Source organism: Amblyomma mixtum, chromosome 8 (genome assembly GCF_055824585.1).
Source record: "Amblyomma mixtum isolate Tamu chromosome 8, ASM5582458v1, whole genome shotgun sequence".
In the NCBI taxonomy this organism is placed as follows: domain Eukaryota; kingdom Metazoa; phylum Arthropoda; class Arachnida; order Ixodida; family Ixodidae; genus Amblyomma; species Amblyomma mixtum.
In genome coordinates this window covers 105,694,543-105,709,740 of record NC_143019.1, presented here as the reverse complement: position 1 = coordinate 105,709,740, position 15,198 = coordinate 105,694,543, and the positions used below count along the sequence as shown (strand labels likewise).

The 15,198-nt window shown below is 46.9% G+C and overlaps 2 protein-coding genes across 4 annotated transcripts in view; one reads left to right on the top strand and one right to left on the bottom strand.

Moving 5' to 3' along the window:
• Nucleotides 1-11,650, bottom strand: part of LOC149333788 (uncharacterized) — an 85,001-nt gene extending 73,351 nt beyond the window's left edge. The window contains exon 1 of the mRNA XM_089555818.1: nt 11,633-11,650. Coding sequence (XP_089411944.1) covers nt 11,633-11,650 — 18 coding nt within the window. The remainder of the gene's footprint in view (nt 1-11,632) is intronic.
• The window catches only part of LOC149333787 (cyclin-dependent kinase-like 4), a 127,211-nt gene that overhangs the window by 89,900 nt on the left and 22,113 nt on the right, over nt 1-15,198 (top strand). The gene's annotated exons all lie outside the window — the stretch shown is intronic.

Genomic DNA, 15,198 nt, shown 5'->3' with positions numbered 1-15,198 from the left:
GCAGGACGGCGCACAGCTGCGGCGTAAGTCATGGCTGGGGGCTGCAGAGGTTGCGTGGGTGTCGGCGTCACACCCAAGGCCTGTTGAACCTCGTCCCTGATGACGTCCGTGAGCGATGAAATTTGCGGCTGCGTTCCCGTTGGCAGCAATCGTCGGAGCTCCTCTCGCACAACTTGACGTATAACATCCCGCAGGTCATTGCTATCAGCGGTGTCCAGGCAGCTTGCTGAGAAAATGCGCTGCTGGCGGTCATACTGGAGGGCTCGGGCATCCAGAGTTTTTTCCATCGTGGATGCGTCTTCTACAAATTCCGCGACAGTTCTCGGTGGGTTTCGGGAAGGCCGGCAAAGAGTTGCTCTTTAACTCCTCGCATGAGCAAGCTTACTTTTTCTTCTTCCTTCATGTTTGCGTCGGCACGCCGGAAGAGACGCTTCATTTCCTCAGTGTACACAGCAACGGTCTCGTTTGGGTGTTGTATGCGAGACTGTAGCAGCTGCTGGGCTCTCTCCTTTCGCACAACGTTCGTGAAGGTCTTTAGAAGCTGCTCCTTGAAGGTTTGCCAGTTCGTGAGGTTAGCTTCCTCATTCTCAAACCAGACTTTTGCTGGTCCCTCCAAGGCGAAGAAGACGTACCTAAGTTTCGTAGCATCATCCCAGTTGTTGAAGGCAGCCACACGGTCGAACTGTTCCAGCCATTCTTCAGGGTCGGCGCCAGGCGAAGCGTCGAAGGTTGGTTGCACCCGGGGCTGGTGAAGAATGATTGGAGCCGTCGGCTGGGGCAAGCTCATGGTGGACGTTCCTGCTGGCTTTCGTTTTCTGGTAGGGTCAGGCAGAATCCCGAACTCGGGTGCGTCTCCTAGCAGACGTCGGCTTGCGCGGTGGACTGGACTCAGGTCCTGCGGTGAATGACTCGAAGGGCTGGCGTCGCGACTTGCTGGGGGTGTCCGGTACATGGAAGGCTACCCAGCACCTCCACCAGATGTCACGTTGTAGTGACGGCAGTCCAGTGGTCAGGAAGACACAAGAAAGACTTGCAAACGAAGCTCTTTATTTGGGCTGACTTGCGCCCGCAAAAGAACTGGATCACTCGGTGGCGGCGTAAGCAACAAGCGTGCTCGTCAATCGTCGAACTACGAATGTCCGCCGCTCGCGGCATCGGTCAATTTAAAGCCGGCAAGGAAATTTCCAGATAACAGGTCAAGATCATCTACGGTAATCTGGAAAAACCTAGATGCAAGGCTTTCATGGCTGCGGACAATCGAGATTAGTCTGGTCGCTTCTCGCGCCACGAACAAAAGTGATAACGACCCTTTCCTGCTGCCTTGAGCGTGAACGAACACACACTGCAATGATACGTGGCAATATACACAAAATGCAAATAATTAGTGAATATGAGCGACATTCTGGTAGCGAGATTCGAGCTCTGCAAGAAAAATATGTCGTTTGTGCTGCGATTTTTAATAAGATCATTTACAATGCATTATATATTGACCTTTTGCGTCGTCTGAATTTCGGGCAAATCGAGAAGAGTGAGCTAGAACGCTTTCGTGTTTTCTAAATTGATTCGTGATTCGATCTCTGTTAAGCGTGACCAAAGCGTCCTTTTCCTGTTGACATGGCAACGGTAGTGCAAGAAGCGCTGAAATGTCGTCGTTTTGACGGTCAATCGCGCAAACTTGTTGCTCGGGAAACTTCTTATGAAATTCGCATGCACAAACGGGACAGTGTACACCGCAGTGAAAACTGTGTTTAGGATGAAGATAGCTGGTTGTATTGAAGTACAGCCATAAGCCGCTGGTGATTTTATTACCCAAAACCTGCAAGTGGGAAACCTTTGCGTTTTGCATGGCCTGGAAGAACCATTGAAGAAAGCTGTTGTTCTGAAGCTCTTGCATTCAGCGTACGCAATAGGCGTCGCACGTAGCTTTTGCATCGAAAGTTATTTTTCTCCTTTACTCAACTGAAATTCTGCATAGCATGCTTGCCATAACTAGGACCGTTGCGACTGCTGTCGAACGTCGTACAGGTGACCGTGTCATGAAACCTTGCTATCTCTCCACCACGGGCAGTCGTTTCAGCGCTGAATTCAGTCGGTCATCTGTATTGGTTGCCTTTTGACCGAAGTACTAATTGCTCAGCTTTCTGAATTCGTATTTTTCTCGCAGCAGTCGGCGGTAATCACTACGCCTTTCACGGCGGTGGCCGGTCGGGAAATGTTAATTCAGCAGGGTAAGCTATCAATACTTCGGCGAAAAGAGAAACAGTACAGATGACCGAGTAAATTGAGCGGTAAAGCGACTGCCCGTGCTGGAGAGATAGCAAGGTTTCGAAAGACAATCACCTGTACGACGCCCCACAGCAATGGGCCACCGCTACGAAAGAGCTACCCTCGATTGATCCCTTTGGACCTCGTGAAGCGTGACTGTTGTCGAGAGTAGAGGCAGCGGGGAAGGTGGTTCCTGGAAGCGGGTTAATAGGCTATTCTCACGCAACAACGAATACCCAGTGCGAAGCTGTGTTGCCAATAGAGCGCTGCGGACCCTTTGCGCCACATGAGGCAACCTGGGCGGCCCGTGTAGGGACATCTTTCGTACGGCCGGCGACGGCTAGTGTCGCTCATGCACGCCAACCTCAACTGCGCAGAAGTTGAAGATGTGCGGACGACCCACCGTGAGCTTGCTTCCATGCTTACGTAGCCTGTATGGACATTTTTCGGGCACTCAAGAGGTACCCGGTCGCTCTGTTGCGTTCGACGGTACTTTTTGCATTTTTTGTTCTTTTATTGACTTCTCCACTCCAGCTTCTTCTGCGGGTATGTGTTCGTCTATGAGTGACAGAAATGGTTTCTGTTCCTAAGCAGCGATACTTACTAAAAGTTGGAGCACAACCGCTATTTAACAACTGTGCGAAGTGGCGAAGCGGTGTCGCATCCCATGTGGACAGATCACACTACATGTTATTATTACTTTTTATACTTTTTTAGCGTCTCTTTTTATATGTTGGTGAAAGGCAGAAACTAGTGTTTGTTGTTATTTTTTCACGAGCTTCACTGCACGATCGCACTTGCTTTTTAGCCCTGCATTCTTGATGCGTCTTTGCACTAACCGCCAAACATCATCGGCGAGGCAGCGCCGGCGTGCGTGTGTGTTTTTGATTCCTTGAGCATTAGCTTTTCTCAGACTGCACGAAGCTTATATTATAACCTTTCCACAACTAGCGCAGCTTGCAGTTTTATGAACAGGGAAAAGCGGAGTCGCAGGAACTAATCTGTAACTGTCCATGGTCCAATATGAAGTCCAAAAAAACTCTTCAGCTGCAGCTTGTTTGGAGGCCCATGAAGTTTAAGGCAGAGGTCTGAATGCTGCTATTGCGCTAATGGATGGCCGAGAACACGAACTATCACAGCCTTCTTTTGGGCCAGTGCGGGTTGCGCACAGATGTTATCAAATACGTATGCAAAGCAACATGACCACCTCCACCGAAACAAAACTGTAAATTTTGGTGTTTAGCTCGTTTACTATGGAGGAAGCCGTAGTAGAGGGCTCCCGAGAGTTTAGACTACCCGGTATCCCTTCACATGCCCTGACGTCACACAGCCCACAACGTTTTTGTATTTCGCCTTCACCGACATACGGTCGCCGTGTGCGGACTCAAGCCCGCAACCTTGGGGTCAGCAGCCAAACGACAAACCACTCAGTCACCGAGGCGGGTTCGACCTGCATTAAGCAGTGCTCGATTTAAACGAGAGGCGAATTCATGCGATAGTTTGGTCATGCAGCAGCTACCTTCCTGCGAATAAGCATTAGTCACAGGAACCTGCAAATTTTCATGACAGTTAGCAATGCTTTAGGCTTGTAGATCAGCTTCAGTGCCTGGCAAACATTGAGAGAGGAATCTTGCAGTAACAGCGCCATCTCGATATCTAGTTGGCGCATGCTTATACCTCTTCTAAGGCTTAGTTAACGGAAGTATTTGTGGTACAGCAGCTCACACTGCCTGTAATGGAAAAGGTGTTCCGAAACGACATTTGCATATAAAGCTATCGTTTGTGTCTGAATGTGAGCTCTGAATATTTATTTCGCATCGTGCAGGCAACAAACAAGGCATGTTCAAATTATCGTACGCGGTGACCGCAATAACGGGACATTAGTATGCCATTAAGCACCCTTAGCGCTTCGCACGCACAGTTTTGAGCCCGATGAGATAACTAATTTAAAGTGAGTGATAAACGTTGCTTCTAGTGGTGCAGAGCTTTTGGCAGCACGAAAGCAACACGCTCAGGCACACAGAGCGTACGCAGCAACACTTCATCTTCAATCTACATTCAACTTGTTCCGATTCATAGCGGCTTTACAGATGACTCCCTATAGCCCGGAGCATATTTGAAAAGTGAGACGAGCGCTTGACACGCTTACTGACACACTGCGCAAGATGTTTGCCACGATCTCAATGACATGCAGTTTGAAGATATTAGGGAGGGCTCATCATTGCTCCGCATACACCAAATATATAAGTTCACATTCTTGCCAATACCAATCGTTGTGTTCGTCGTCATCATCATCAACCTGACTACACCCACTACAGGACAAAGGCCTCTCCTATATCTTCCGATTAGCCTGTTCTATGTTTGCTCAGGGCCATTCCTACTCCACCCCGTACTAGACACCTTTAGCATACCGTGTTACCTTTACCGAAGTACCTGGAGCCCGCCCACCGCCAGTGCGCATGCACAGATCGCCCTGAGAGCGCCAGATGGCGCCAGCTACCCGGCAGCTGCGCGCAAGCCTGCCGCTTCGGGACCAATCAGCGCGTGCACACTGACGGTGGGAAGGTTCGCGGTACTCCGGTAACGGTAACTCGGTACACGGTATGCTAAAGGTGTCTATTAGGCACCTTGCGCACAGCTGCCGGGTACCTGGCGCCATCTCGCGCCGTCAAGTCGATCTGTGCATGCGTATTGACGGCGCGCGGGCTCCCTGTAGTCCAGTAACGGTAACACATTGCACGAAATGCTGAAGGTGTCTATTGTCGCCTGGTCGCGAATACAGGGCCCCGCGGTCTGAGGTTGCCGCACACGCGGCTCAGCAGTGAGGCCACGTTCAGGAACGAGGCGCTTCGGATTGAAATCCACGGCACCCTTAGCACACGCTCCTCGTTAGGACCAGGGTACCGTTCCTTTGTTTTTCCTTTTCCTTTCAATATGTGCATCTCGTTAGACCGCGGCGCCTGAAGTGAAGTGTTATGTTTGTCTGCCAAGAGGAGGACGTGGCGGTGCGCACGGTGTGTACGGACGTGCGCGATGTCAGCCAAGGAAGTGGTCGGCAAGCGAGCTTAGGCAGGGGTCTGTAGCGTAGAGCGCGGTGAAGGTGGTGCCGAAGACCCGTGGCTCAAGTCTCCCGTTTTCGCGACACTCCTTCAGCCCCGCAATGAGCTGTAGGAGGACGGCAGAATGGGCGAGTTGGTGCTCCATGGTGACAAGCATTGAGCATTCGCAGCCCGATGCTTCCTACGACCGGTCCTTGCCACTCCGCAGCTAAGCCGCCGTGTCTCCCATCTCCTGAACCCTGCTTCGTCGCTCGCACTGTTTCTCGGCCAGATCTTTTGTATAGTATTTCTTTCTCGTGTAGCATTGTTCTGTAGTTATTAGCGTTGTGTTTCTTTCCTTATATTAGCCTGTTTGTTGCGATTTTACTTGCGATTATTGTCTCGCGCCTGACCAACTTAGGGTATTTCATTAGGCTCTTTGTTTCTGTAATATTTTCTTGTTGGTCTTTCTCTAAGCTATGGCTTTGTTACGGAACTTGTGTACGCCTCAAGCCTCCGGTCAACGGCTAATCAGACGTGTCCTTATCGCCGGCCAGTAGTTCGAATCTCGTATTTCGCACGCGGAGTGGGTAAGTTTGTCGCTCCACCCCTCTTAACTTGCGGGGAGTGCGGCGATGGGCAGGCTGACCCGATTAAGTGTACCAAGCCACCCACATTTTCCTGAGCGAAGTCGACGGTTGAGCCGTTTTCCTTAGAGATTGCCTTGGTAAATGTTTTGTTGGCAACGGACTGTAAGCTGATCGGACTGAAATTTCTCTAGCTCTTGACATCTCCTTTTTTATGGATTGAGATGGTGTTAGTTTCTTCCAAGCTTCCGGTATGCTGGAGGTCGTAAGGCATTGTGAAATACAGGATGGATAATTTTTGTAGCACGATCTACCCACTATCTTTTATGAAATCTGTTGTTACCTGATCGTCACGAGTTGCTTTCGCCCTTTGCATTGCTCGTAAGGCTTTCTTTACTTCCACTTTCGATACTGGCCGGATGTCCATTCGCTCTGCACTGCTCACTCTCATTAATGTCCTGATTAAATTGGCTACTGTATATATTTTGCGCACCTCTTCGGCTGTGGTTGAACGGTTACAAATTAACTGCACCTTGAGGCGACTTCCACTAGAATATTTTTACGCTTATAAGTCAAGCTCTGAGAGATCTGTTTCTGGAGAAACTCTGGAGAACCTCAGATCCTTTCACCTTGTTCCTTGCTGCAAACATTCCATACACGTGCAATAGCCACGAGACGCTCTGACCACTGTGTACACGCGATCTCAGTCTGTGTGCAAAAATAGAGGGGTCTTGGCCTGCTCGTTGCTTGCAAAAGCGCACAATACAAGGTATGATGCTGGGCGAGTTGGTGGAGCATTCTTTAGAAACACAGTGCTGACGGACAACATATGAGAATGAAGACACACAGAAGACACACAATGCGCTGACTATCAACTTATATTGTCAGAAGGCCGACCCGCGCCTTATATAGAGAAGAGGAAGGAGGGAGTGGCTCGCATGCCCATGAAGAAACCGTGGCACTCGTCCGAAGATGGCAGGCGTTTATCTCAATCATCAACCACAGGGGTGGAAAAACCGCACAATACACCCTGTCGTCAACAAAGAGAATATTTTGGAATACTATTGTCTTTGTTACTTAGCATGTACATCTTTGAATTCTCTTCAAGTGTTAACTGTATGTTTCTCCAAGTTTGGAATTGGGTACGATCAAGTTTCGGCATTTCTCTTGCCCGGAACAAAATAACCTTTTTTTTTGCTATCACTGTCTCATATATTGCGAAGGCGAGGAATGGGGGAGCGAGGGGTGGTTGCCGTTCTGAACTGTTCTACAGAAGTGTTCACAGCATCGCATTAGCTTTCAGCAAGTCCGATATGGGGCAAACGGGACGCTCCATAAACGACCCCTTATAGGAGAACGCGACGGAAGTAACTACGAATGGAGGCAATTATGTGCAATTTTTAGTATGCGTTGATGTTCCCGCGTGTAGGGCGTGATTTGACGGAACGCATATTAATGCGAGAGCATTAATTCGAGAGGATTAATAGTCTCATTAAGGAAAAAGCCGGTGGCGTGTGTATTTGTACTAGCAGATGGCACAGAAACCAGCGATGGCAAGAAAAATTGGGTGACGTCTTCAATCGGCCAGATGACGCACACAGCAAGCCGAGCACTGTCACTTCAGACATTCATATACATGTCGTTCTTCTGTATATACTCGCCACTGGCCGGCCTCCATGCGGCGCCAGTTTTGCCGACATCCGTGCCAAAATTGTCACCAAACCGTTTGTCGTACAGCGTCCGGGTGCCGGGTGGTGTCATACGATTTCTCGCTGCGTATAGCTTACATGTGCTGGTTAAGTTTGAGCTTAGCTCGAGACCGGGATTCGAACCGTCAACTTATCACCTTTGACTGCACAGTCTTCCCAGACTTTCCTATCAAAATTGAATAGTGATGCAACCGCTCGTTGTAAAGCGTTCCAGGTGATGTCATACGCGAGCGCATGTGCGTGGGCGTGTTTCAGTGTATCCAGGGATAGTGATGCTTTCGCATTCCCACACGTAAGCAGTCTTAAGTGCCTCTGCTCATTTTTTTTTGCTAAATGCAGGAATAATCAGGCCAGGCTTTTAAGGTTAGAACATAGCATAGCAGTATTCCCGCTGCTGAACAGACCGCATCATTAAATTTAATCGGGAGCGTCTGCATTTTTTTTAATGTGTTCCGAAGACAACGCAGTTGTGTGACGCACCTACGAATCAGGCTTATTATGCTATGTCCTGCCATTTCTCTTGCTCGGGCTTCCCGCATATATATAACACACTAGAATATCTCAAGTACCCTAAAATTATCCAATCCCTAAGGGGACGCCAAGGACTTTAAAAACTACTGTACGATCAGCTTGCTGTCTGTTGCCTACAAGGTGTTCACAAATGTAATGGCTAATAAAAGTAGAGGGGGCTTAGACTTCAGTCAGCGTAAGAACCAGGCTGGCGCTGGAAGGGCTACTGGAAGTAATACCATACTGACATGACTAGTAAGGTTATCGAGATATTCGGAGAATGAACCAACTCCTGTATATAGCTTTCATAGATTACTAGAAAGCATGTGAGTCATTCGAAACAACAGCACTCATGCATTCATTACGGAACCATGGTGTAGAAAGTAAAGGTACTGGGAAATAACTATGGTGTGTGCACCGCAACCATAGCTCTCCACAGGGAGAGAGAAATTTCTGATTACGAAGGGCATCGTGCAGTGCGAAATGATCGTTGCACTACTAGTCAGCGTGTTTCATATCATTATCATCATCAGCCATAATACGCCAAATGCAGGACAAAGGCCTCTCCCATGTCTCTTCAATTAACCCTGGCCTATACCAGCTGCGTGCAAACTTCTTAAGCTTATCCGCCGCGCCCTCCTACGCTTGCCTTCTCTTGAAATCCGCTCCGTTACCTTTAATTAAGGACCAACGATTATCTTGCCTTCGGATTGCATGCCCTGCCCAAGCCCATTTCCTTCTCTTGATTTCAACTTGGATTTCATAAATCCGCGTTTGTTCCCTCGCCCACCCTGTCCGCTTCAAGTCTCAACGTTACATTCATCATTTTTCATTCCATAGCGCTGTGCATTGTCCTTAACTTAAGCTGAACCCTTTTTGTTAACCTCCACATTCCGGCCCCATAAGTGAGTCCCGGTAAGATACAGCTGTTGTATATTTTTCTCTTGAGGGATATTGGTAAACTGCGCCCTTCATGATCTGAGAGAACCTGCCATATGCGCTCCACCCCATTCTGACTATTCTCGTTATATCTCTTTCCTGATCAAGATCGGCAGCCACTACCTGCCCTGAGAAGGCGTATTCCCTTACCACTTCCAGCACCTCGCTACCAATTCTTAACTGCTGTTTCCTTGCGAGACTTTTGTACTTTAGTTTGGTTTTCTGCGTATTATTTTCAGACCTACCGATCAGCTCTGCCTGCTTAACTCACTGATCATGCTTTGCATTTCATCTCTTGAGTGACTTAGCAAGGCAATTCCATCAGCGAATCGCAGATTACTTAGGTATTCTCCATTAGGTGTTATCCCCAACTGTTCCCAGTGCAGGCCTCGGTACACCTCCGGTAAACGGGTGATCAATAGAATCAAGGCGATCAAGGCGATCAATAGAATTGGCGAGATCTTGTCTTGTTGCCTGAGGCCTTTCCTTATTGGAATTTTATTGCGGACTTCATAAAGGACTATGGTAGCTGTGCAGGCGGTAGAGATATATTCCAGTATTTTCACATAAGACTGTTCTACGCCGGATTCCGCAATGCCTGCATAACTGCTGAGGTTAAATGCTTTCTCGTAATCAATGAACGCTTTATGTAGCGGTCGGTCATATTCTGTGCATTTCTCTATCACCTGATTGATAGTGCGAATATGTTCGTTTGTCAAGTATCCTATACAAAAGCCTCCCTGATCATTTGGTTGATTGGCGTCTAAGGTTGTCCTGACACTATTAGCGATTACCTTAGTAAATAACTTGTAATCTACGGAGAGTAGGCTGATCGGTATGTAATTTTTGAAGTCCTCGACGTCTCCTTTCTTATGAATTAAGGTAATATCAGCGTTCATTCTACCTTCTGGTTTGCTCGAGGTCATAAGGCATTGCGTATACCGGGTGGCTACTTTTACTACCACAATCTCCTCTTTGTCCTTCAACAGACCTAATGTCCTCACCAGCTGCTTTCCCCTTTGCCTTGCTCCTAAGGCTTTCTTCACTTGATCTTTCGTTACTGGCATGTGTTTAGAAGAAGTATAAAGGGAGCTGGTTGGGAAGAGTTGTAAATAAACGCTGGGGGAAAACGCCTCAGTGATTTCTGATTTGCTGAAGTCATTGGCCGGCTCAGTTTTTGTGGAGGACAAATCGCAAGGTTGACTGAGGAGGGCCTACACAGGCAGTGTAGAGCACGCGTCTAAAAGTTATGGTGAAGAAATCTAAAGTAGTGTTAAAAAGCCTTGGCAGAGAACTGACGTTTCCTATAGCAAGCGAATATCTGGAAATCGGTTACAGGATGAATTTACTTAGGACTAGTAGTGGCCGCAGATACGAGGAACACGAGCGAAGTAACTAGGAAAGTAAGAGTCGACTGGAGTGCATGTAGCAGGGGCTCTCAGATCAAAGCTATCATCTTCGCAGTCTCCTTCGGGGGACAGTAAATATTAGTAGTGTTTTTGTAGTACTCACCTATGGTGCAGAAACTTGGAGGGTAACCAAGAGGCTTGAACGTAGTTTGAAGTTTGAAAAGTATTTATTTGAAGTGTGTCTACATACACTTCAGGAAGGAGGCCAAAAGGCGTGGTGCCTGACGAGGGCCTTCCTACCTGGGGGTAAGCAAACTGCATTCGGCAAATACACAAAATATACAAATACAATAAATGTAGCGGTCGCCATTACACTTGCTGGCATGTTAAAAGAAAAAAAAAACAAAGGAAAAACTGTACAACAATGTTAAGATATCTTCAAAGTTGTTAAGATGCGTGCTGTTGGGTTACAGGGAATTATAAAAAGGAAAAAAATATATATACATTCATGTTAACTGTTATCAATTTACAATATGTCACAGGATGTACCGGTTAGTCATGTAGTCAACAGTGCAATCACTTTTCTCTTGTATATTTTTTGGGTTCTGCATTGATGGAGGAGGTCATTAAAATTTCTGTTTTCATTCAAAAAGGTAGTCATTTGGTATCTAGTCGTTTTGAACCCGCAATTTGTTCTTGCTTTCGGTGCTCTTGTTGTCGTGTGCCGAAGGGGATATGGGTTTTGTGGTAGCTCTGGTGTTTAAAAAAACTGAGCTTCAAGATGAATTCTGTTATACGTCTGAAGCGCTAGCCGAAGAGTTTTTAACTGAAAAATTGTCAGTAGCCCCAAACTGTTCCACCAAGGGTTCGTGCTATCCAAGTAACCTAGATTAGCAATTGTTCCTATGGCGTTTTTCTGTAGGAAAAACAAAGCACTTAAGGTAGTCTGTGTTGTGTCTCCCCATATCAATGCGAATGAATTGAAATGAAATGCGAATGAATTAAACTGAAATAAAGTTGCTTTTTGAGTTATGTTCCTAATAGAACCCTATATTTCTTTAGTACGCCCACTCATCGCGAAACTTGTTTTCTTACTTGATTAATATGGTCAGTCCAGAGCAGGTATTCATTAAATATAACTCCAAGGAATTTTATTGACTGTACTCGTTGTAAAACATTTGAATTGTATAATATGATTGGCTACATACTTCGTCTTCGTGATGTTTAGTTCTCACCTTCTGGCCCGCAACCATAATGTAAGGTTTTCTAACCAGAGATTTTCTCTACATTCTATTGCTTGTAAACTCGCGTCATGAAAGAAAATATTTCTGTCGCACCCTATAAAACTGTTTCGGAGCAAGGAAGAATAATAACAATATCATTTATGTGAACTAGGAATAGAATGGGACCCAGTATTGAGCCCTGTGGTACACCAGTGCGTATAAGGCCGTAGCTTGAAGGTATGTCGTTGATCACTGCGAATTGTATTCTGGATGATAAGTAGCTCTGAATAAGATTGCGCTCTGAATAAGAGCGCCACGGGCTATGGAAAAGAACATGATCGGTGAAGCGTTAAGCGTCAGGAAGAGAGCCTAGCGGCTCGGGAAAAAAAACGCGAGTGAATGATGTCCCACTCGCAAGCGAGTAGCGGGAATGCGCAGGGTGTGTGTTGCAAAGGGAAGATAACCTATAGTCTTTAAGGGTAACGGGCTGGATTCCAGGAGAGGGCAAGTGTAACAGGGAACGGCAGAAAGTTAGGTATGCGGATGAGATTAATTAATGAGTAAAGCCGAAAGTTGGGCAAGATGCATAACGTTCATGATGAAAAATATAACGCAAAAGAAATACGTGGGACGGAGAAATAACGACGCAGACAAGCGCTACGCGCTTGTCTGCGCCGTTTTCTTTGCGTCCCTCGTGTTTTGTTTACGCAATTTTTTTCATGTGAGTTTTGGGGGATAATGTGCCCGCAGCCTGCACAGTTTAGTGCTGTTTGGTGGGATATGAAAGGGGCCTTTGTCTCATGGTGGGCATAGTGTGGGCTCATGATGATGACAAAATGGACCGCTATTTAAAAGAACAGACCAGGTGTACGCATTCTTGCTTAGCTTCGCCTCTTACGCAGTACAATGCCGGCTAGTCAATTTTGTTGTCCAGTCTGCGGTGCGCTAAGTTTCTAACTTTACGTAGTGGTTTTTTGTAACGTTAACATATTTATGATACATAATTCGTCTACAAACCCGTTACAGACAGTACTATGATCGGGATGCGGCAATGGAAACGGCCACAAACGGCTTAGGCCTCGCGATCGGTAGAGACCAGCAGCGTTGCTTAGGTATGCGCATCACGATGGGTCACGACCTCAGAAATAAATGTAAGCAACCAGGCCCGCCAGATTAGAGCTGAGGCCAGGTCAGGCCGCCCATCAGGCCTTCGTGTATATACAAAGTTCACGAACAGTCAGCGATTGAAGCTTGGAGGCAAAGGCAGGGCTTGGTCAATAGAGGTGAAGGCGGAGCTACCGTGACCTGAGCTCGGGAGTTCAATAGCGTGCTCATCGTGCTAGCCACGTCTTCGCCGGGTCCAGTAGCCTCGCAATCATTTCCGCGAAACTGGTCCACCCGTAATGTAATGTGTGGGAATGACGCTGACGAGAAATAAACTGCCTTTAAACAAAGGGGGATGAATCTTGTTTTATTGTGGGGGTAAATATGATTTGGGGTGTACCAACATGCACCCAACATAATTTTTTTAAGTCCCGAATTAGTATTAGGAGGAAAACATGAACGCCAGAAAACGACAGAGGGATATACTCAATGTGGTTTTCGAGAGTAGGGAACACAGAGGGAGGAGGGGGAGGGGAGAGGTCTAAAGCAGACCCGCCACCCTCCGAGGCAGATGCATAGGCCAAGCCTTGAGAATTGCATCTAGACGATCTAGCTTTGACTGTTGCTACTACCTTACGAGCACTGTGGGAGCTCACATTGAAGGCTAGGTTTTTGCGGTGAGCCTAGCATCCTTTGCACACTTTGCACTACATACTTTTCGGTTACATCCCCAGTTTAGGCACAAGTTTGATTAAAAGTATTGATCCGTGCTTTGTGGAAAAGATAAGTTTTCGAGGTGGTTTGGTGCAACCACCGACTTACTACCAGATAGGCACTCTTCTGCGGAGGCAAAAGTTATGCTTACATAATATTATAATATTTTTGGTGTTCGAATAAGCATGAAAGACCAGCCTGAGTACGAGACTTGGGGCTTCCCTGCGGGTTCTCACCAATATGTGAGAATGCTAGCTCACGTCAGCGCAGTACGGTATCCTGAAACTTAAGACTTATTTGCGCCTGTCTTACGTTAGAACTAGCAGATCAGTATGGGGAATTTGGTTCGTTACATTGAATTTTCGTCTATTAACTCTTATAAAACTCTTGAGTCTAATGCTGTCATAGCCACAGCGGGAATGCATAGGTCTATTGCTGAAACGGGTGCCTTCATTTCTTCAGGGAGGGAGCAAGGGAATCAAAATTTTTAGCTTTGTTATTTAATAGAAAAAGCCAGCGTCCGGCAGCAATCGCGGCATCGTAACGCGGTCTGAGCCCACTGGACATACGGGTGGTGTTGCCTGGGAACATTCGATAAACGCAGCGTGTGCTGCGCTGAAATGCGGTAGACACTATTTAATTATCACTGGCACAGTTTCAAGACTTTTGAGGTAAAATTTTTGGCATGGCACCGGTCAGATGCAGAACTTTGCAGTATTCTCCGTTTGTGCCGAAAGTTTTGCCAACTGCGGGGCTCTTTCAACTCTTTCCATTGACTTTGCAAAGCGGCAAGGTCAACAGAGCAATCGGACTTCGTTTTTGCGTGAAGGCAGTTTTCGAAAGAAAACCGTAACTGCGAAAACCTTTGTTGTTGCGAAATGTAGTGCGTTACATTCATATGCAGTGAGAAACTAGCAGCTGGTAATTGATTTTGCTGGTTGTTGGTAAGTAATTTGCAGTTTGTAGAAATAAAACAGTTGTTTCGTATTGTAATGATGCAATATCTCACGTTATGAAATGAAAGTCTGAAAGTTCCGAATGCGCAGTACAAGGCACGCACGCAGTTGCAGCCCAGTCACGGCCGGCGAGTGCGTTCTGTGCACATGTACCGCGCCAAGACTTTTTCCGCATTGGCGCATGCCGGCAAAACCCTGCCCGTACTGTTTCTCGTAGCAACCTGGAGACAATCAATTGGCCCGTACGCAGATTGAGTCGCAAGCGGAAATCTGGGAAAGCGATTCGGGTCACGTCCACCGCTCCTTTTCCGGCTTAACTACTAGTTATGCCGACGTTAGGTTTGCGTAACGAAGGTCGGTAAATCTTTTTCTTCAGAGCAGAAAAAAGAAACACGCGTAGGTGGACGCGAAACTCCTGGGTGCTTCACTGCATGCTTAAACATCCGTAGTGGTATTTCAGATTTAAACAAAGAAAAAAAAAGCTCCCCAAACGCCCCAGACACGCAGGGCAAACAAGTAAACTTACGCGAAACAGTAAACAGTCTGTGCTGTCGCATATCTTGACAGTTCTGACTTTCCTGCAGGGGAATTGCAAAGGTGTTTTTCTTGAAGCTTCTGTGTACGTTGTATAGGGAGAGTACTTTGGTTTGAAGTAATTTTTTTAATACCTTCCGAAACATATTTTGGCTGCTTAACCAATTAAAGTCTGAATAAATCTCTAATCTTCTGGTAGAGAACAACCAGTTCAACAATTAGTTTTGGGAATTACATACCTGCATGCGCACTTTTTTGCGTGCTGCAGCC